The sequence below is a fragment of the Carcharhinus amblyrhynchos genome, chromosome 9 (genome assembly GCF_965287045.1).
Source record: "Carcharhinus amblyrhynchos chromosome 9, sCarAmb.v2.hapA, whole genome shotgun sequence".
Classification (NCBI taxonomy): domain Eukaryota; kingdom Metazoa; phylum Chordata; class Chondrichthyes; order Carcharhiniformes; family Carcharhinidae; genus Carcharhinus; species Carcharhinus amblyrhynchos.
In genome coordinates, this window is record NC_137332.1 from 52,898,266 (window position 1) to 52,921,491 (window position 23,226).

Sequence of the window (23,226 nt, forward strand, 5' to 3'; positions counted from 1 at the left end):
AAGGCTGTCTATTCTTAGAAACACAATGTATTCAAATTGAGCTAAGGAACAACCATCCCAATTTGAGTTTTTTTCCTTTTAGTATTTGATTTGAATTTTGAAAACTTCTCAGGCTCATCATCATCGTCTGCATTTTGGTAGTACTTGGAAACGCTTCTCAGTAGTGACAGCCATCCAAGAAACACACAAGCACGTGTGCGTGTATGTACTGATCCAATTGCAGCACATTGTGTTTACAGAGAGTGCTAAGTAACCAATGCCATGTGATATAATCTCCCTGGCATCTATCAACAGCTTCATTTTCCAACTTTATTGCCAGAAAAGGATTTGTGCAGATTAACTTCAATCAGCCACTTTTGTAATCCTGAAAACATCAAAGAACTGACTTTGAAGAGTACAAACACAACTTCCTGAACCTTTCTGGCTAGATTCTGAGATCTGTAATCATCTTGGCTTGTTTCTGAACCATATCAAAGCAATAAAATTTATTCTGTGATGAGGAGACATGCCTCTTAACTGAGTAACCCTTAAGCCTATTCGTGGAAAGATTGTTACGTTAATTGGATTTGCGATCCAGAGGCCTGCACTAAATTAATAGTCTCGGTGGCAAGTGGTGAGCACTGTTGCCTCACAGCTCCAGCAGGGTTCTATTCCCAACTTGGGTCAGTGTCTCTGTGGAGTTTGCACGTTCTCCCCGTGGATTTCCTCCGGGTGCTCCGGTTTCCTCCCACACTCCAAAGATGTGCTGGTTATGTGCATTGGCTATGCTAAATTGCCCCTTAGTGTCCTGGGATTAGAGGAGGAAAAAATGTGGGGTTACGGGGATAGGGCCAAGGTGAGATTGTTCTCAGTGCAGAATTGATAAGCCAAATGACCTCCTTCGACACTGTAGGGTTTCTATGATTTCTATGAGAAATGAGTTCAAATCCCAACCCAGCAGTTCAGGAATTTAAAATAATGAAATTAAAAACAAAATCTGGAATAAAAATCAAGTATCGGTAGTGGTGACAATGTGATTATCAGATTGTTATTAACATTCTATCTGGTGCATTGGTATCCTTTAGGGAAGGAAGTCTGCTCTTTGTACCCCCTCTGGCTGATATGTGACTCCAGATCTGCTGCAATTTGGTTGACTCTTAACTTCCCTCTGAAATGGCTGAGAAAGCCACTCAGTTGCCCAGAAGGTGACTCAACATCACCTTGAAGGGCAATTGGAGATGGCAATATCCTTGTGAATGAATAGTGGCAAAAAATAGGCTTGTGAGCAAAACCATCAACTCTCTTTTGCTTCAATATTTCTATAATATACATTTTCCACGTTGAACTGGACCTTGCAACTAACAACTGCTTACTTGAAACATTCAAAAATATTTGTATACCTTCTTATACATTTGAATTTCCTGATCACATTGTGGTGTTACAGATATAAGAAACTGTCACTATGTTCAATTTTTACACAAAACTTTACATCTCATCAACTCTGTTGTTTACTTCCACAGGAATTTACTTTATGTGTATCCTCAGAGCCTCAATTTTGCAAATCGTCAAGGTTCTGCCAGAAACATTACTGTGAAAGTGCAATTTATGTCTGGAGAAGATCAGAACAATGCAATGCAGGTAAATCAAATTGTCTCAGACTTTTGTATCATGTTCTTTAAAGTTGTGGAATTGTGAAATTTCGGTTAATTTCTAAGGTCTATGTGCACACCAAACTTGAACTATGAACACCATCAAACTTGGAAAGTTGAAGAGACAAGAACAATCAAGTGGAGTGAATGGGTGACGCCAGGTTTGAATGTTGTAGGAGGAAGGGAAGGCTCAAAGAAAGTAAGAACTTACAGTGAGGTGCTGGAAGAGAATTGAATTGCGTTCAGAGTTACCATCCACAAGGTACTTGCTGTTGTGGTGGCTTAGCACACTACTTTTTATGATTTGAAACCAATCCAGATTGCTGACTTTGAGAATTCTGACATTATGTTCTGTAGTCTTAATAAAGTTCCTAATGAGCATGGCTCACTAAAACACCAGTAAAAATCAGGGAGACCACAGGATAGTTGATTTGGGAATAATAGGTGTTGTACTCACTGTCAGCAAACATAAGCTGGATACACTGTTTCACTGCCTCCCATCTACACCAAGCAACTCTTAGTATCTTTGACATCACCCAGGGAGGAGTTTGGAGAAATGAAGTGCCGACTTTCAGAGCACATCCTGCATTGTGCTATTTGTCAGGTTTTCAAAGATTTATGGGTGTCACAAATTGCAAACAGTTCCCATTTCTTGGATTTTCCTGAAAATTGATACCGTCACACTGATATTGTCTTTCTTCATATTGTCAAAACGTCATTGGGGCCAATACTTAACCAGTCTCCAAGGCATGGACCAATCTCTATAACTCATTCTGTGTAAAAGATGATGAAAGTGAGGTTACAGAATGAACCATTTACTGTGGATTGTCCCACAGAAGAGAGATATCTCCTTTACTACAGTGCATTCATGGTATTTTGAGATATGATCTCACTAGGGCTCTATACAATTGCAGTCAAACATCTTCACTCTTATATTCTGATTCCTTTTTATAAAGGCTAACAAATCATTTTCTTTCCTAGTTGCGTGCTGTACTTGTATGTTAACTCCCTAAAGTAAGGTAAAATTTAAGTTTATATATTAGTCGCAAGTAGGCTTACATTAATACTGCAGTGAAGTTACTGTGAAAATCTCTTAGTCGCCACACTCCAGCGCTTGTTCGGATACACCGAGGGAAAATTTAGCGTGGCCAATGAATCTAAACAGCACAACTTTCAGAGTGTGGGAGGAAACCGGAGCAATCAGAGGAAACCCATGCAGACACGGGGAGAATGTTTGTGTGGAGTTTGAATAGTGACCCAAACTGGGAATTGAACCTCGGTCCCTGGTGTTGTGAGGCAGCATGCCGCCCCTGTGACTCAACCGTCAGCACACCGACGTTCTTCTGAACACCAGAATTTCACAGCCTCTGTTTAAATTTACAAAATATTCAGCTTCTCAGTTTTACTTTCTGAAGTAGATAACTAACTTCATCATATTATATTCCAACTCCCATATCCTTGTCCACACACTTAACTGGCTTAGATCCCTTTGAATCCTCCTCACGTTTTCCCACTTAATCTTTGTATCGTGAGCAATCTTGGATACCTTTAATTTGGCCCCCTCATCTATGACATTGATATAGCTTGTAAATAGCAGTAGGTTGTAACAATCAATTTTACACTGTTACAACCTACAACCTGAAAAAGACCTGTTAATTTCTATTCTCTCTTCTGCTCATCAACCAATCACAAATCCATGCTAATGTGTTACCCCAATCGCACGAGTCCTAATTTTGTACTATAAGCTATTTTTGACATCCTTACAAAAAGCTTTTTGAGAATCCAAATCCACTGGTCCTTTCTCATCTGGCCTACTACTTACAACTTAAAAACGCCGATGAGGGAGATCACAATGCAATTTAGCATCGTATTCCACCATATAATAGAAGAAATCTTTCACAGAAGATAGGAGCAGAAGGAGGCCATTCAGCCCTTCGAGCCTGCTCCACCATTCGTCATGATCATGGCTGATCATCCAACTCAGTAGCATAATTCTGTTTTCTCCCCATAACCTTTAATCCATTCGCCCCTTTCGCTTGTCTCGCACCGTTTACAAGCGCAGCATGTCCCAAATCATTTCACTGCCTACTTTTGAAGTATATTCATTGTTGTAAGGAAACATAACAATCAGGTCCCACAAACAGTGATGAAATAAATAACGAGACGGTTGGCCAAGGTATAAAGAAAACATTCTTGCTGCTCTTTAGCATTGCACTGAAGTGTTTGCCTGGATTATGTGCTTGTCTTTGGAATGAGGCTCAAACCCATGACCGTCTGACTCAGAGGTGAACCTTGGCTAATGGTTAAGTAATAAACTTTCATTGATTTTTTTTTTCCTCAAGCAATTGCTTTTATTCCTTTTTAGGTCATCTTTGGAAAGTCAAGTTGTGCAGAGTTTACGAAAGAATCATATACTGCAGTAATTTACCACAACAGGTAAAAAAAAATTTTTAAATGTTTCTATCTTAGTTTCACTCAAAATTCAAATACACCGGGGCACGATACCAGTATTATAGCAACATGTATAGAAAACTCTCAGCTTTGAATTATATAGATGAGAGGTGATAAGTGAAGATGGAGATTAATTTACAGTAATTTGCTATGACTGGGATGAGAGGAGTGTGCAGTTTGACCGGCCCTATTACACTTAATTTAAAAGTTTGATTCACTCACCAAAATGGCCAGTTATTTAGGTTAATAGTCAAAACTTCAAGGGAGAAGGAAAGGAGGCCCTTAAAATTTTATCAAAATGATCAAAACTCGCTAGACTCCGGGGAAGTGCCGGAAGATTGGAAAATGGCTAATGTTACGCCACTGTTTAAAAAAGGTAGCAGACAAAAGGCAGGGAATTTTAGGCTGGTTAGTTTAACGTCTGTAGTTGGAAAAATGCTAGAATCCGTCATCAAAGAAGAAATAGCGAAGCACCTAGATAAGAATGGTTTGATCGAGCAGACGCAGCACAGATTCGTTAAGGGGAAGTCGTGTTTGACGAATTTATTGGATTTTTATGAGGATGTGACTAGTGCAGTAGACAGAGGGGAACCGGTGGATGTGGTGTTTTTAGATTTCCAAAAGGCATTTGATAAGGTGCCTCATAAGAGGTTGCTATAGAAGGTTAGGGTGCACGGAATTGGGGGTAAGGTGTTAGTGTGGATAGAGGATTGGCTGTCTAATAGGAAGCTGAGATTATGTATCAGTGGGTGCTATTCTGGTTGGTGGTTGGTGACTAGTGGAGTACCGCAGGGATCGGTGCTAGGGCCTCAACTGTTTACCATTTATATAGATGATCTGGAGGAGGGGGCTGAGTGTAGGGTGACGAAATTTGCTGAAGACACGAAGATGAGTGGAAAAGCAAATTGCGTGGAGGGTGTGGAAAGTCTGCAGAAAGATGTGGATAGGCTGAGAGAGTGGGCGAGGACCTGGCAGATGGTGTATAATGTTAGCAAGTGTGAGGTTATCCACTTTGGCAGAAATAATAGCAGGAGGGATTATTATTTGAAAGGCGAAAAGCTGCAGCACGCTACAATGCAGAGGGACCTGGGGGTCCTTGTGCACGAGTCGCAAAAACCCAGTCTGCAGGTGCAGCAGGTGATCAAGAAGGCGAATGGAATGTTGGCCTTTATAGTGAGGGGGATAGAATATAAAAGTAGGGAGGTCTTGCTACAACTGTACAGGGTACTGGTGAGGCTGCAGCTGGAGTACTGTGTGCAGCTTTGGTTGCCGCACTTGCGGAAGGATATATTGGCCTTGAAGGGAGTGCAGAAGAGGTTCACTAGGCTGATATCGGAGATGAGGGGGTTGGACTATGAAGAGAGACTAAATAGACTGGGTCTGTACTCGTTGGAGTTTAGAAGGATGAGGGGGGACCTTATAGAGACGTATAAGATAATGAAGGGGATGGATAACATAAGAACATAAGAAATAGGAGCAGGAGTAGGCCATCTAGCCCTTCGAGCCTGCCCCGCCATTCAATAAGATCATGGCTGATCTGTCGTGGCTCAGTTCTACATTCCCGCCCTCTCCCCATAACCCTTAATCCCCTCGCTTATCAAAAACCCATCAACCCGCGTCTTAAAAATATTTAGCGAGGCAGCCTCCACCACTTCAACGGGCAGAGATTCACCACCCTTTGAGTGAAGAAGTTCCTCCTCAACTCCGTTCTAAACCGCCCCCCCTTTATCTTGAGGCTGTGCCCCTCGTCCTACTGTCCTTTCTGAGCGGGAAGAGTCTCGCCACCTCTATCCTATCCATCCCATTCATCATCTTATATGTCTCAATGGGACCTCCCCTCATTCTTCTAAACTCTAACGAGTACAAGCCTAGTTTATTCAGCCTCTCCTCATAGCTCAACCCCCTCAACTCCGGTATCAGCCTAGTAAACCTCCTCTGCACTCCCTCCAAGGGCAAAATATCCTTGCGTAAGTGCAGCGACCCAAACTGCACACAGTACTCCAGTTGCGGCCTCACCAATGCCCTATACAGCTGCAGCAAGACCTCCCTACTTTTATATTCAATCCCCCTCGCTATGAAGGCCAGCATCCCATTCGCCTTCCTGACCACCTGCTGCACCTGCAGGCTGGGTTTTTGCGACTCATGCACAAGGACCCCGAGGTCCCTCTGCGCTGTCGCCTGCTGCAGTTTTTCGCCACGTAAGTAATAGCCCTTCCTACCATTATTCCTACCAAAGTGGACCACCTTGCACTTGCCAACATTAAATTCCATTTGCCAGTTCCTGGCCCATTCGCCCAGCCTATCTAGATCCTTCTGCAGACTCTCCACGCAATTTGTTGTTCCACCAATCTTGGTGTCATCAGCAAATTTCGCCACCATACACTCGGTTCCCTCCTCCAGATCATCTATATAAACGGTAAATAGCTGAGGCCCCAGCACCGACCCCTGGGGCACTCCACTAGTCACCAACTGCCAATCCGAATAGCACCCATTAACCCCCACTCTCTGCCTACTATTAGACAACCAATCCTCTATCCGTGCTAACACCCTACCCCCAACTCCATGTCCCCTGACCTTCTGCAATAACCTCTTGTGAGGTACCTTGTCAAACGCCTTCTGAAAATCAAGAAAGACCACATCCACCGGCTCTCCTCTATCCACTGCCCTTGACACATCCTCATAGAACTCCAATAAATTTGTCAGACATGACCTCCCCTTAACGAAACCGTGCTGCATCTGCTCTATCAAGCAATTCCCCTCAAGATGCCTCGCTATTTCCTCTTTGATGACGGATTCTAACATTTTACCTACAACAGACGTTAAACTAACCGGTCTATAATTCCCTGCCTTTTGCCTGCTACCCTTCTTAAACAACGGCATAACATTAGTCATTTTCCAATCTTCCGGCACTTCCCCGGAATCCAGCGACGTTTGGAAAATAACCACCAAGGCATCCACTATCACCTCCGCCATTTCTTTCAGAACCCTCGGATGCATTCCATCCGGTCCTGGGGACTTGTCCACAATCAGTCCCTCCAGTCTGTTGAGCACCGCCTCTCTAGTAACAATAATGTCATTGAGACCCTCCAGTCCTACCACCTTTCTATCTCTAACACCCGGCAAATTATTCACGTCCTCCTCCGTGAAGACCGAAACAAAAAAGTTATTCAAGACCTCAGCCATTTCCCCATCCCCTACCACTAAGTCCCCCCTCTCATCCTCTAAGGGTCCAACGTTCACCCTAGCCAGCCTCTTCCTTTTTATATATTTATAAAAACTCTTGCTATCCTTTTTTATATTAAGCGCTAGCCCAGCTTCATAGGTTCTCCTACCCTTCTGAGGTAGAGAGATTCTTCCTGCTTAGAAAGGATAGCAGCACTAGAGGACACAGCCTCAAGATAAGGGGGGCGCAGTTTAGATCGGAGTTGAGGAGGAACTTCTTCACTCAAAGGTTGGTGAATCTCTGGAATTCTCTGCCCGTTGAAGTGGTGGAGGCTACCTCGCTAAATATATTTAAGTCACAGGTAGGTAGGTTTTTGATTGACAGGGGAATTAAGGGTTATGGGGAGAAAGCGGGAAAGTGGAACTGATCCACTTCAGATCAGCCATGATCTTATTGAATGGAGGGGCAGGCTCGAAGGGCTAGATGGCCTACTCCTGCTCCTATTTCTTATGTTCTTAAAATGTGTCTAAGTTAGACTGGACAGACTGGAGGGGCTGATTGTGGACAAGTCCCCAGGACTGGATGGAATGCATCCGAGGGTTCTGAAAGAAATGGCGGAGGTGATAGTGGATGCCTTGGTGGTTATTTTCCAAACGTCGCTGGATTCCGGGGAAGTGCCGGATGATTGGAAAACGGCTAATGTTACGCCATTGTTTAAGAAGGGTGCCAGGCAAAAGGCGGGGAATTATAGGCCGGTTAGTTTAACGTCTGTGGTAGGTAAAATGTTAGAATCTGTCATTAAGGAGGAAATTGCAAAGCATCTTGAAGGGAATTGCTTGATAGAGCAGACGCAGCACGGTTTCATTAAAGGGAAGTTGTGTCTGACAAATTTACTGAAGTTCTATGAGGATGTGTCTAGGGCGGTGGATAGAGGAGAGCCGGTGGATGTGGTCTTTCTAGATTTTCAGAAGGCGTTTGACAAAGTACCTCACAAGAGGTTATTGCAGAAGGTCGAGGGACATGGAGTTGGGGGTAGGGTGTTAGCGTGGATAGAGGATTGGTTGTCAAATAGGAGGCAGAGAGTGGGGGTCAACGGGTGCTATTCGGATTGGCGGATGGTGACTAGTGGAGTGCCCCAGGGGTCGGTGCTGGGGCCTCAACTTTTTACCATTTATATAGATGATCTGGAGGAGGGAACCGAGTGTAGAGCGTCGAAATTTGCTGATGACACCAAGATTGGGGGAACGGCAAATTGTGCGGAGGGAGTTGAGAGTCTGCAGAAGGATCTAGATAGGCTGGGCGAATGGGCCAGGAAATGGCAAATGGAATTTAATGTTGGCAAGTGTGAGGTGGTCCACTTTGGTAGGAAAAATGGTAGGAAGGACTATTACTTACGAGGCGAAAAACTGCAGCAGGCGACGGTGCAGAGGGACCTCGGGGTCCTTGTGCATGAGTCGCAAAAACCCAGCTTGCAAGTGCAGCAGGTGGTCAGGAAGGCGAATGGGATGCTGGCCTTCATAGCGAGGGGGATTCAATATAAAAGTAGGGAGGTCTTGCTGCAGCTGTATAGGGCATTGGTGAGGCCGCAACTGGAGTACTGTGTGCATTTTTGGGCGCCGCACCTGCGCAAAGATATTTTGGCCTTGGAGGGAGTGCAGAGGAGGTTTACTAAGCTGATACCGGAGTTGAGGGGGTTGAGCTATGAGGAGAGGCTGAATAAACTGGGCTTGTACTCGTTAGAGTTTAGAAGAATGAGAGGAGATCTCATTGAGACGTATAAGATGATGAATGGGATGGATAGGATAGAGGTGGAAAGACTCTTCCCGCTCAAAAAAGACAATAGGACTAGGGGACACAGCCTCAAGATAAAAGGGGGGCGGTTTAGAACGGAGTTGAGGAGGAACTTCTTCACTCAAAGGGTGGTGAATCTCTGGAATTCTCTGCCCGTTGAAGTGGTGGAGGCTGCCTCGCTAAATATTTTTAAGACGCGGGTTGATGGGTTTTTGATAGGAGAGGGGATTAAGGGTTATGGGGAGAGGGCGGGAAAGTGGAACTGAGCAGCGACAGATCAGCCATGATCTTATTGAATGGCGGGGCAGGCTCGAAGGGCTGGATGGCCTACTCCTGCTCCTATTTCTTATGTTCTTATGTTCTTATGTTCTTACGTGATTGTGTCCTCAGTGCTGATCTGCAAAACAATTGACAACTCTTGCACTGCTTTTCAGACAGGCTTGATGAATACGTACAGTTACTATAATCCACTGTAGAGCAATTTAGGAGGAGCTTATATACACTTGCAGCTCTTTCTTCTCAAAACACAGTTTTCCACACAAGTGCTTTTCCAGAGCCATAAAGTACTGTATCATTTTTCTTGTACACAATCCACCAGGTCAAGAAATTTCCAGCTTCTTTAAAACTGCTTAATTACCTTTTCTTGTAAATTGATTCCAAAACTCACCCCTCCCCCAGGAATACCAATCAGGCTCCTGCATTAACATTTTAAAGGACAGTATCTTTTAAAGTACAACATTTTTCAGAATTTTCTTAGAGGTTGAAGTTGAACCAATTTCTATGATTAAAGTGTTCATAACAAATATAAAAATTTAGCAAACAGAACAGGTTCATTAAATAAAATTTACTATTTTCCCAGGCCCCATATTTTCTGTTCGTCCTTTACCTATCTGTTTTGTCACTTACCAAAAACAGTGCTTTTTTAAGTTAAATGAATGTCACATTTCCAGAGTTTTGGCAATGCTGCCACTTAAGGATCTTGATGTCATTTAACTTAATGAAAGCATTTTTAACATAAATGTAGCTGTTAGGGGATTAGATTCATAGAATGTTTGAGAGTTAAGAATTGTAGCTTAAGAATCAGGTGAAGAAAGCAACCAGAGGCCTTTGGGAAAAATAATTCCAGTGAACTTTTATTTTAAACTGTTCCTATGGGTTTCACTGGCAAAATTGGCATTCATTGTTAAACTTTTCAGGAGGTCACAAGGATGGCTGATGTGGAAAATAAAAATGTTTGCTGCTGCATTGGGAAGGCTTTTTTGACTTTGAGGTTAAGGCATGTTGGGGCAATATAGAGGGACCTTTCATTTATCTTCTAAACTGTGCTCTACCTAATCTGCAGTAATCAGAGTGCAATAGGAATAAAATTCCAACTTCTCATAAACACATAACAGTGATGTCAGTGAAGTAAATTCACAACACTTAAAATTTTGTGGGAAAGAATTTTAAAATATGATTTTTATTTTGTTTGTTGACCGTCCAGTCTCGTCAGGATGAGGAGTGTCAGTGTTAGGAATGGGACACTGAATATGTCTGCATTCCATGGAGAAATAATTTGTGACCTTTCTAATTTGTTCAGCAATTGCTGGTTCAGTGTTGTGAGCTATCTGTCCTTGTTAAACTTCTGTGCTGTGTTCAAGTTTGTGCCATGTTGTTAAACCCAACAAAAGTATTAGACATTCAGAATTTGCTAAACACGATGGACAATACTGTAAACAAGTGTTCCATCGTGTTTACAGTATTGTCTAATGTCTACTAAAATCTGAGCGTGTTAAACAAATTAATTACTTTTTTTTAATCCTCTGTTTATATCTAAGTAACACTACAATAATTTTTTCATATAGTTTTAGATTATGGTTTGATGTTACTGCTGAAGATCTCAATACAGGAGGCAGTAGAAAGATTCGAATTGGTCTTGATGCTGTGGTCTAGGTGGGAAGATAAAAAAGGTTGTTGATCATGATCACTTGACTGCCAGAAGATGCAAGTGTCTTGATGTAGGCAAGGACCAGATCAGACTTGGTTATTGCGCCTTTCATAATTGAGTTACCTGGTGACATTTACTAGTTGGGCTCATATAAAAGATAATTAGGTGAGATAATATTGGTCGCAGGTAACATTATACCTTAGCACTGGTCATCATGTTGAAGACTGGAGAAGCATGCGTAAAATACAGTAGTGGAACCCTGTCATTAAAAAAAACACTCCTTTACATTTTACTAAAATATTCTTAAATTATTTAATCTCAAAGTATGTTTTTAAGTACTGTTCATTGAGTAAACATGACCATGGAATTGCTGACTCTTGAAGTGACAGGCTCCAGATTTCATCATCTGCAATATAGTGCAGCAGTAAGAGAGTTCAGTGTAACAGTGATCACTAACAAGCTCTTGAGTACACATTGTGTTGCAATTACTTGCAGTCACTTTCTAATTAAGATACATGCCTGTTTCATTCAACTTGGATTTTAATATTGAATCAGAATGCAAGTAGACTGACCGCTACTTTCCTTTTTTGAAAAGTAGAGGATCAATTTCTGAATATGGTGCTTCCACAAGGAGCTTCATTGTTGGGAGTACATGTTGATAAAGTATAAGTGTGATGCCTATAATTCTCTATCTATTAATGGATGGAAAAACATGGCATATGCTTGCAGTTTTCGAATGCGTGATTCTTGCAGGCAGGGTATGCCTTCGACATCCTACAGTACAGAAAGAGGCCATTTGACCCATCGAGTCTGCACCGACCACAATCCCACCCAAGCCCAACCCCACATCCCTATACATTTACCCACTAGCCCCTCAAACCTACACATCTCAGGACACTAGCATGGCCAATCAGCCTAACCCGCACACCTTTGGACTGTGGGAAGAAACTGGAGCACCCAGAGAAAACTCACGCAGACACAAGGAGAATGTGCAAATTCCACACAGACAGTGACCCAAGCCGGGAATTGAACCAGGTCCCTGGAGCTGTGAAGCAACAGTGCTAACCACTGTGCTACCGTGCCGCCCACTTGGTACTGCTTGGGGCAGGCGGATTAACTAAACAAATAGGGGAACCATCTGAGGCTTTCAAGACCCTTGTTTTTGCTTTTGGATAATACAGCTGCAACATGTTGCAGTTGAGGCAGGATATAATGGCAAAAAAAAATTTTGTGTGAAATGAAGGGCTACATGGTAGCATAGTTGTTAGCTCTGTTGCTTCACAGCTCCAGGGACCTGGGTTTGATTCCCGGCTTGGGTCACTGTCTGTGGAGTTTGCACATTCTCCCTGTGTCTGCGTGGGTTTCCTCCGGGTGCTCAGATTCCCTCCCAAAGATGTGCGGGTTAGGTGTACTGGCCAAGCTAAATTGCCCTTAGTGTTCCGATTAGCGGGTAAATATGTAGGGATATGGGGATAGGGCCAGGGTGGGTTTGTTGTCGCTGCAGACTTGATGGGTGGAATGGCCTCTTTCTGCACTGTAGGGTTTCTATGTTTTCTTTCCATGGTTTCTAAAATGCACATTTTTTTGATAGATCACCTGACTTTCATGAAGAAATTAAAGTCAAACTTCCTGCTTATCTGACTGACCACCATCATTTGCTGTTCACCTTCTACCATGTCAGTTGCCAGCAGAAGCAGAACACACCCTTGGAAACCCCAGTTGGATACACGGTACCAGACACTTTTATGATTTTACACAATACTGGTGTAGTAGTAGTGCTCATGTGACATTCAGAAATAGTTTTTTTAAACCAGAAAGCAGTTCCTGTAAAAATACCTTTTACTTCACATCCCCACATCTTCCGCCTCTTCTATCAACCTCTGCCTTAAAGGTACTCAATGTTCTCACATCTACCATCTTCAGTACCATATCTGAATGTACATGACCTTGATGAATGAGTGTAAATTGTCTATTTGATTGCCAAGAGTTGGTGTGTGGTCATCATGATCAAGCCAATCAATCAGGAGTGTGAACACTTTCGTTTCTGTAAATTTGAGTATGCTGAGACCCTATATAAAGAACCTACTGCTGCCTTGGCTGAGATCAGAATTTGCTGGAGGCGTTGTGTGTATGAAAACTGGACACGTCTCTGCACTTTTGGCTTACATAGTGCAAAACTTCAAGCTATTTTAATAAACTTGTTTCTGATGAACTTAGCACATTGCAGGAATGAACTTGCTAAAATTGCACAAAACACATCCGATGTTTGTTGCTTTGAATAAGCTCCTCTGGGTATGGTAGGACACACCATGCTGGAAGAATGTTATTATTATCATTATTATTATTATCCTTCTGGCTGCTGAATTTCCTGATGTTGGTCATTTCAATGTTGGGAGCCTCAGAAGGTGAACAGCAATTGTGTTTGTAACAGTTCCAAAATAATATCCTTCAATAAAGGAAGTAGTTGAATCTTCTTCACAGGGAACACACATGCACACGCATGCATACACACACACACACACACACACACACACACACACACACACACACACACACACAGTTTCAGTTAATGCTTAGTTTTTAATCCTTCCATTACAGTGGATCCCAATGCTGCAGAATGGACGCCTGAAGACTGGTCAGTTCTGCCTTCCTGTGTCTCTTGAGAAGCCTCCGCAATCTTATTCAGTTTTATCTCCAGAAGTAAGTAACTGAAAATAATTCTGAGTTTGGATCACCTTCCCTGGCATATATTACACAGCTTTCTGAGTAAGGAGTTCAGGGTGGCAGGGTGATGCAGTACTTCAGTAGATTGTTATTTCAGCTCTGGCACCTGTGTTTGAATTCTACTCCTTCTGCTGATTATAATGATGTCTTTTTCTTGTTCTATCACACCTTTTTTTCCTTTTGGGGAAAAGTGGGAAAAGTATTAAGCAGGGTTAGCGGACTGATTATCAACCTGTTTGAACCACATCATGAACATTCTTTCCATGATTAACAAGCCCTGGAGTGGGACTTGAATCTGAAACTTCTGGCTCAGAGGCAGGGATGCTGCTGAATGAACCACAAGACCTCAGAAAGGGTGTGTGAAAAGGAATATCCTGGTTTCTCTTAAAGAATATAATAGATGGGTAATTGTGACAGTACAGGAATGGTACAGAAAGATTCATAACCATTATATGGTTTACAACAATATCAAATCAACCCCCTGGTGACAATTTCTGCTTCGTGAATGGATAATTGGAGACATAATGTTCATGAAATGTTTCTTCAGTATCAACGAGAATTCTTTTGAAAAGAAGTTTCTGGATGCTTGATACTGAATTTGTTGGCCAATTACATCTGCAATTCCTCCCGAACGAATTATTATAATATGTTTCCTACAGATTGTATTTCAAAATAAAGCAAGCTGTGCACTTTAAACCTTACTGCAGTAATCAGTCTACTACTTCTTAAAAAAGCATGTTGCAATCAAATAAAGCAATTAATAATAAAAGTGCTTAGCCTATAACAGGTGAAGTCACAGACTAGAGTTAAATGTTCAGCATGGAGTGTCCAACAAAACAGGATATTGTGGCTCAACGCATGCTCTTACTGGCCTACGCAGTACATAATCTCTTCCATTCAATAAGGGTCAGCACATCTTCAGCATCTGCAGAAGGCTTTAAGTGTTATCTCTATTCAAGATCAGAAGGTTTTCCAGTTCAGTTACAAAGACTCTGAATTAATAATTCAGCCTCTCTGAAAAACAACCACGTTTTTCACAAATATCCTGTGTGTGGTTGTAATACATCTCAGTAAACAATTGACTGGATTTTTGTCTGGGTCCAGAGGTGTGTTTCAGTGTGTGAATGGACACTTCTTCGGAGAAAAGCACATTTTTGATTCCGCGCCTTTTTTGTGGCTGGGAATATATCCCTACAATGCAGAAAAAATCTGCACCAACTCTTTGACAGAGCATACCTACACAGGCCCTATCCTGTAACTGCACCTATTTACCCCGCTAATCCTCCTCCTGGGACACTGAGGAGCAATTTAGTGCGGCCAATCCACCTAACCTGCACATCTTTGGACTGAGAGAGGAAACTGGAGCACCTAGAGGAAACCCAGTCAGACATGGGGAGAAGTTGCAAACTCCACAGTCCACCCAAGGCTAGAATCAAACCTGGGTCCCTGGAGCTGAGAGGCAGCAGTGCTAACCACTGTGCCACCCTATATGGTGTCTGGTGTGCAAATGGAAAACCCACCCCAGCTGAAGTTGGGTTCCCCTTTTCAAATGGAAGATGGAATCAGATTTCCTTCCACCTGTTTTTTTGTGTGGCACAGTGGGGTATTGGAAGCCCATTAAAACTTGCCAGCTTTGACAGCTGGTGAAGAAAATGGAAAGCCTGCTGGAAAACTCTGAAAGGTAAGTGAAAAGTGTTTTCACACTGTAGGTACTGTAGTGTAATGTTTTTAGTGCTGTAATTCATTATGGTAATCTGTTCTTTAAAGGTAAGTTGAATGTTATATCCTTTAAGTAAGGAGACCAAAACTATGCACTGTACTCTAGATGTTATTCACCAATGCCCTGTACAACTGCAGCAAAACTTCCTTACTTTTATGTTCTACTCTATTTATAATAAGTGCAACATTTCATTTGCCACTGTGTTGGAGAACTGAGGAAGGCCTCCTAACCAGTCTGCCTCTGCAACCACGCTCTCCAGCACTGGTTCATGGCTTGCAAACTGCGCAACGAAGTTGACCTTGAAGTGCAAAGTCAACACATCATGCAAAGTCACGCATGGATTGATTGTGCAATCTGTGAGCTGCGAAAATGTGAGGATCGAGTTTTTTCAAGCCCAGAGGAAGTTTCACCCTGATATGTCCATTTATGTTAATATTTAGGTGAGTTATGCATAAGAGCCCTTTGTCCCAAGTTTGCCCGCTTAGCTGTGAGATGAATGCTGAATGTAATCCAAGTGCTTGAACTGCTGGTTAATTGAGAGAAGTTATAGTTGCAACACTGAGACCAGAAATAATTAGGGACATTGATATGGGCAGTCCAATAAATTTTTCGGTTTTGCTTTTTCGAGTATGTAGCTCTTTTAGATGATGAGTGCCAAAAAACATTTTAAGTTTTTGTAGTTCCCAATACTAAATCTTTATGCCACTAATTTAGACTATCCAGCTGTAGACTGACAAGCTTAATATTAAACTACAGTTTAAGTATTCTTTCCCTGACAAGTTCTCTGTTTTAGCATTGATAGCTTTCTAATTGAAGCCTCGGTTTGACAGGGATATGAATACTATATTTACTGAGTTAATCATCAAGGAGACATATTATATCACTTAATATACAAGATCTTGTTACTGTGCAGGTACCTTTGCCTGGCATGAAGTGGGTGGACAACCATAAGGGAGTGTTTAATGTGGAAGTGATTGCTGTATCCTCCATTCACACCCAGGTGAGAACAAATCTGTGCCTGATTTGCATTTAATTATGAAATGAGTCTGCTTCTTTTTCTGTAGTAAGCTCTAAGGGTTGAATTTTGCTTCATTTTTTTGATAGGGTCACTCCTTAAACAGAGTCATTAAGTGTGATATCTTCAAAGTACATTCATTGAATTTTGATGTTTTCTGTTATCCACTTGTGGCTAGGAGGGTGGTTGTACAGTGAAGGCGAGAGGTAGAGGAGATGTTGTTTCAGCATACTTTGAAGAGCTGGTTTTTATTGATTCCTGAATTATCTGAGTCTCTCGGTTTTTGCTTCTGCCAAGCATGGAGATCAAGGGGCAAGTCCAAAAAGAAATGAAGTGAATGTATGTGGGCCTGGTGGCCTTTTCTGTTCCTGAGATATAAAATTATTAAAATGTGCTAAATTGAAAATTAGCAAAAGAGACCAAAATATTAAAGATACTCTGGATGGGCTTATAGATACAAAATAAATTAAAAATGAGTACAGAAAGAGGGATCTAAGAATGAGCAAATAGTAAGAGAATTAAAAACTATACATTATAAATAGGAATACAAAGTACAAGAATAAAGAAGTAAAGGTTACTTTATATAATGCATTGGTCAAGCCACTGTTGGAGAACTGTGCAGTTTTGACTACCCCATTATAAAGAAGGATCATTAAGCTATTGAAAACAGGAGTAATTCACCAGAATGATGTCAGGGTTGGGAAACACTGGGATTTGTTCATTCATTTTTGAGATATGTGTGTTACTGGCAGGACTTATCCCTCATCCCTAATTATCTTTAGGAAGCTGTTAGTGAGCTGCCATCTTGAACTGATGCAGTCCATGTGTAAAGGTTCTCTGTCAATGTGTTACGTTGTGAGTTCCAGGATTTCAATCCAACTACAATGAAGGAATGGTGCTATACTCTAATCAAGTCAAGATAGTTTGTGACAGGAAACTTGGAGGTTTTGGTGTTCTCATGTATCTGTTGCCTTTCACCTTTGAGAGGTACTACTGAAGAAGACTTGGTAGTTTGTTCCAGTGCATGCTGCAGAGAGTGCCCACTTGTAGCCATGGTGCACGAGTGGACAAGATGCCAATGAAATGGACTATACATTATAAATAGGAATACAACGTACAAGGATGAAGTAGTAAAGGTTACTTTATATAATGCATTGGTCAAGCCACTGTTGGAGAACTGTGCAATTTTGACAACCCCATTATAAAGAAGGATTAGTAAGTCATTGAGAGCAGCAGTAATTCACCAGGATGATGTCAGGGATGGGGAACACTGGGATTTATTCTTTCATTTTCCTTGATGGTGTTGAGTTTCTTAAATAATGTTGCAACTGCACTCATCCAAGCAAGTGACGAGTATTCCTGACCTATTCCTTTTACGTGGTGAAACAGGTTTGTAGAGTCAGAAAGTAAGTCATTCTGTACAGAATTCCCAGCCTCTGACATGCTCTAGTAACCACAGCATGTATAAAGCTCCACTTGAGCTTCAGGCCAAAGGTCATGTTCCAAGATATAGAAGATGGGCAGTTTGTCAATGGCAACGTCATGGAGTGTGATGGGCATTTGGTTAATCTTCTCGGTGATGGTCATTGTCGAGCACCTGTCCAGCATGAGTGTTACTACCACTTACCAATCCAAGTTTAGATGTTGTCCAGGTCTTGCTGTATATGGACAAAACTACCTTGTTTTTGGAACGTTTGTGAATGGAACTGAAACATGTGCAATTATTTGCAAATAATCCCATTTCTGACGTAAAGAAGGTAATTGATGAAGCAGCTGAAGATACTTGGCCCTAGTACACTGTCCTGAAGAATTCCTGCAATGATTTCTGAGGCTGAGATGATTGGCCTCCAACAATCACAGCCATTGTCCTTTGTGTCAGTTTAATACCATCCATTGGGCAATCCTCTCCTTAAAAACCTATCAACTAAAGTGTTACATAAGAACATAAGAAGTAGGAGCAGAAGTAGGCCATCTGGCCCTTCGAGCCTGCCCCGCCATTCAATAAGATCATGGCTGATCTGAAGTGGCTCAGTTCCACTTTCCCGCTTTCTCCCCATAACCCTTAATTCCCTTGTCTACCAAAAACCTATCTACCCTTGTCTTAAATATATTTAGCGAGGTAGCCTCCACCACTTCAATGGGCAGAGAATTCCAGAGATCCACCACCCTTTGAGTGAAGAAGTTCCTCCTCAACTCCGTTCTAAACTGCCCCCCACCTTATCTTGAGGCTGTGCCCTCTGGTCCTGCTGTCCTTTCTGAGCGGGAAGAATCTCTCTACCTCTACCCTATCCATCCCCTTCATTATCTTATACGTCTCTATAAGATCCCCCCTCAACCTTCTAAACTCCAATGAGTACAGACCCAGTCTATTTAGTCTCTCTTCATAGTCTAACCTCCTCATCTCTGGTGTCAGCCTAGTGAACCTCCTCTGCACTCCCTCCAAGGCCAAAATATCCTTGCGCAAGTCTGGCGACCAAAACTGCGCACAGTACTCCAGCTGCGGCCTCACCAATGCCTTTTACAGTTGCAGCAAGACCTCCCTGCTTTTATATTCTATCCCCCTCGCTATAAAGGCCAGCATCCCATTCGCCTTCTTGATCACCTGCAGACTGGGTTTTTGGGCTCATTGGTTCTAAAGTTGGTCACATGCCACCTTGATATCAAGGGTGGTCACTCTCGCCTCACCTGTAGAATTCATCCCTGGTGTCCATGTTGGGATCAAGGCTGCAATGAAGTACAGCAGCAACAAGAACCCAAACTGAATATCAATGAGCACTGATAAAAGCTTCACCTATTACTTTACTGATGATTAAAAGTAGGCTGATGAGGCATTAATTTGATGGGTTAAATTTGTCTTGCTTTTTCTGTGGAAAGAATACACCTCACTAATTGACCAGAGAGCCACTGGGATTAATTTCACTGGCACAGAGATAGCCACAGGGAAATAGCCACAGGTTTTAAAATATTTAATGAGAATAGATGGGCAAAAGAGAAAATCTTATTTTATGTGGCTGGGGAGCAACCATCAACTAAACATTATCAAGAATGTGATGAGAGAGGGATTAAGAGAAAAAATTCTTACCACAGTGGGTTATTGGTGCAGTGAATGCAAGAGAAATGTGTTTGAGTTGCAGCAAATATCAGCTAATATCCCTCATTCGGATGTACACATAGATTGCCAAAAATAATAAAAAAATAATGTGATAAATAATCTGTGAAAATAAATTTATATGCCACAAGTTTATAACTTAGCCCTCATACTTCTAAACTTTGGAAAATAGAGATTAGTTAGACCTGATCTTTGTTTTAATGTTACACGTTGAATATTTAACACAGGACCCATACCTTGACAAGTTTTTTGCTCTGGTGCACGCCCTGGAGGAGCATGCATTTCCTGTGCGAATTGGAGATCTGAGGATTCTGGAGAATGATCTGGAGAATGAGCTGAAAAACAGTATATCAGCCTTGAGCTCAGCCCAACTAGAGCCTGTGGTTCGATTCCTCCACCAGCTTCTGGATAAACTTGTCTTGTTGGTTGTGAGGCCACCTGTGATCGCTGGGCAGATAGGTATGTCAAATGTATCCTTTCTCATTTTTAGTCCAGCTCTTTTTCTGAGGATTTGTCAATCAACTATGAGCTTAGCATCTTAGTTCAACACGAACTGCACTTTTACAGAACAATCACATGCCCAAGTTTAACTGAGAATGTTGATAAATGCATTGTGGGGTTAAACCGTCTGTATGATCTTTGCTCCAGTCATTCACTGGACTAAGCAGGTGTGAAATGTAGCCTGGGCCTCCACTCCTGATCATCACACATTGATCACTAAGTTATGCATGTGCAGATGTGCATACAAATGTCAGTGAACTGACTCATCAATACCAATTATCTAGACTTGTGCACGAGTAAAGATGTCGTGTGTAAGGCTTTGAAAGGTGCATTGTAACACAACATGAGTCAGAAAATCATGAAATTGGAAGATGGGAAATTTATGTGGAATTTAAATAATTAGATTTTGCATTTCTGGCAATATTACCTTCAATTTACCTTTCGGTGTTTAAAGTTTGCTTAATGTCTAAAGAGTGGCTCATTTCAATGATCAAATTAGCAGTCATCTATATCAAGAGAAAAATTACATGGGAATGTTGCACATCACAAAGTAGCTAAATCTCTGTCTTGTGCCAGAGCTAAATAGGGCAGTCACAGACATCCAGGACGTAACATTGTTTATTAACACATCTAAGAACTGGATTAATATAATTGCTTTTCTTTATATAGCTCCTTTAACTTGGCAAATCATCTCCGTGTGTTTCATAGGAACAGAGTCAGACAAAGAAGGGGATAATTAGGAGATGTGACCTGAAGCTTGTAGAGATGTGGACACTCCAGAAGTTTAAGGAGGGAATACCAAAGCTTAAGACAGAGGTGGCTGAAGCTGCAGACATCAGTGGTGTGGCAAAATGAGTGAGGAATGCATCAGACAACAGAATTAGGGGAACACAGATTTCTTGGAGTGCTGGAATTGAACCAGAGTCCCTGGTGCTGTAAGGCAGCAGTGCTAACTGTTGTGCCACCGTGGCGTCAGTGAGCATAGCAATGTGGGGCTTGGTGCATGTTAGCATATGGACATCAGACTTTTGGATAGGCTCAAGTTTCCTGGAATGAAGGATAGGATGCTAGCTTGGAGGGTATTGGAATAGTCAAGTATGTAGGTGACAAAAGCATGGTTGAGCATTTCAGCAACAGGTGGATTGAGATAGGGCATTGTTGGACAATATTATTGAGGTGGAAATAGGTATTGTTTGTGATGCATCACATAATGCACAATAAAGGGTTTATTTTACAATTCTTGGGTCATGCTTTTGTTAAAACTAGGCATTGGGCAATAATGGTTTAGAATCAAGTAGCTATCAAGAGTGGGTGCGTGTTTCTTGCTGACTTTTTTGGTGGTGGAGCAGAAAACGGCAGCACAATGGCTCAGTGGTTAGCACTGCTACCTCACAGTGCCAGGGACCCGAGTTCAATTCCAGCCTCGGGTCACTGTCTGTGTGGAGTTTGCGCATTCTCCCTGTGTCTGCATGGGTTTCCTCCAGATGTTCCAGTTTCCTCCCTTGTACCAAGGATGTGCACATTAGACGAATTGGCCTTGGGAAATTGATCTTTAATGATGGGGGGATCAGCAGTGAGATAGAGCTTGGGTGGGATTGTTGTTGGTGCAGACTCAGTGGGCCGAATGGCCTCCTTTTGTACTGCAGGAATTCTATGAACCCCTTCCATCTGAAAATTCTTCCCCAGGAGGATAAGATAGGAAGTAAAAGTTTCTGAAGATGAACGGTGAAAATTTTCAAAAAGATTACACTTCCAGAAAAAGATATTAAGTTTTTCAAGAAAATTCACATTAAAAGATGGTAAAAATGGAGAAGGAAAGAAGGACAACAATAAATGTTTATCTTTTTAACTTGTAATCAAGTATTGAATGCCTATTTGTGTAATTCAGCATTGCAGATATTTGTGAGATAAATGTGCAATATTATTGTCTGCTTCATTTTTCAGCTAATGAAACCTGACACTTAAAACCATTCAACCTGGAACTCAGGACTCTGCCTCACAGGCTGAGATTAAATAGTAGCTTCGCTTTCTGGAGATTGTAACTTCTTATTCACAATTTCTTTCCTTTAGTAAATATGGGACAGCCATCTTTTGAGGCAATGACATCCATTGTAAACAGACTTCACAAAAATTTGGAAACAAACCAGGATCAGCATGGCAGAAACAATTTGTTGGCATCCTATATTTACTACGTTTTCCGTCTTCCGAGCACAGAGTCAAACCCCTCATCGCCAGGTGAGAGCAAAATTTGAGTACCATGCATGACTTGAGTGTTCATAAAAGTACTAGCTACGGTCAAGTGCCATATCAAACGATGTCTCCATAGTCGCATATTGGGTTAAAACTCCCTCATGCAACAGCGCATCCCTTGTTATGTCTCACAGTGGCTGGAACTTTCTGGCCATTCATGCCAGTGGGAGCTTCCTGTCCTGTGATAGCGTGCTCCCCACCGTGGGTCCCCCAGCGGCGAAGGGTTCATTCAGTGGGAAAACCAGAAGATCCCACAGCCAGCCTAATGCATGAAAAATCCCCACCCAATGGGCAGAGGGCTGCGCAGCTTTCCACTTGACTTCAGGCTCTATTTAATGGTTTCCATTGTGTTTTTTAAATTTTTCACCCTTTCCCTCATACAATTGCTTAGCTAATATATGCCCAGCCCTCTTTCCCCATTTCCAGACTCACTGCCCATGGTCAGCGTAGACAGGGAGCCTATTTTAATTATTTTTGTGACTGCACCTTGAGTGGGTGATGTGAGAGAATTGGAAAAAGTCAAAACAGTGAGACTTGGAGCATTACTGACAAACTGGAATCAAAGAGTGGAGTCTAGCTGATCCAAATGCTAATGTACGAGTTCAGTTTTAGCGTCTTCAGACTGATGGGCTATGACGTATTTCATTCTGCACCCCCACCTCCCATTTCAAACCACGTTCCTCAAACTGATAACTTCGGACCTATCTCATTATTTATCCAACCATTATCTTGCAATTGTGTCTTCACCTATATATACCATGTTTGTAAAACCTACCTCTCTACTCACCTGATAAAGGAGCAGTGCTCCAAAAGCTCGTGACTCCAAGTAAACTTGTTGGACTTTAACCTGAAGTTGTGAAACTTCTTACTGTGCTCACCGCAGTCCAATACCGGCATCTCCACATTATTATTTATCTGCCTGACCAATAGTTTGAGTCCTGTTTTGC

At 42.0% G+C, this 23,226-nt stretch overlaps 1 protein-coding gene across 16 annotated transcripts in view; it reads left to right on the forward strand.

Moving 5' to 3' along the window:
• The window catches only part of dock7 (dedicator of cytokinesis 7), a 170,538-nt gene that overhangs the window by 73,065 nt on the left and 74,247 nt on the right, over window positions 1-23,226 (forward strand). For all 16 annotated transcript variants that reach the window (XM_080195666.1, XM_080195667.1, XM_080195668.1 and 13 more), the window contains 7 exons: window positions 1,500-1,617; window positions 3,994-4,064; window positions 12,552-12,690; window positions 13,559-13,660; window positions 16,318-16,404; window positions 19,756-19,987; window positions 22,100-22,264. In XM_080195666.1, coding sequence (XP_080051792.1) covers window positions 1,500-1,617; window positions 3,994-4,064; window positions 12,552-12,690; window positions 13,559-13,660; window positions 16,318-16,404; window positions 19,756-19,987; window positions 22,100-22,264 — 914 coding nt within the window. The remainder of the gene's footprint in view (window positions 1-1,499; window positions 1,618-3,993; window positions 4,065-12,551; window positions 12,691-13,558; window positions 13,661-16,317; window positions 16,405-19,755; window positions 19,988-22,099; window positions 22,265-23,226) is intronic.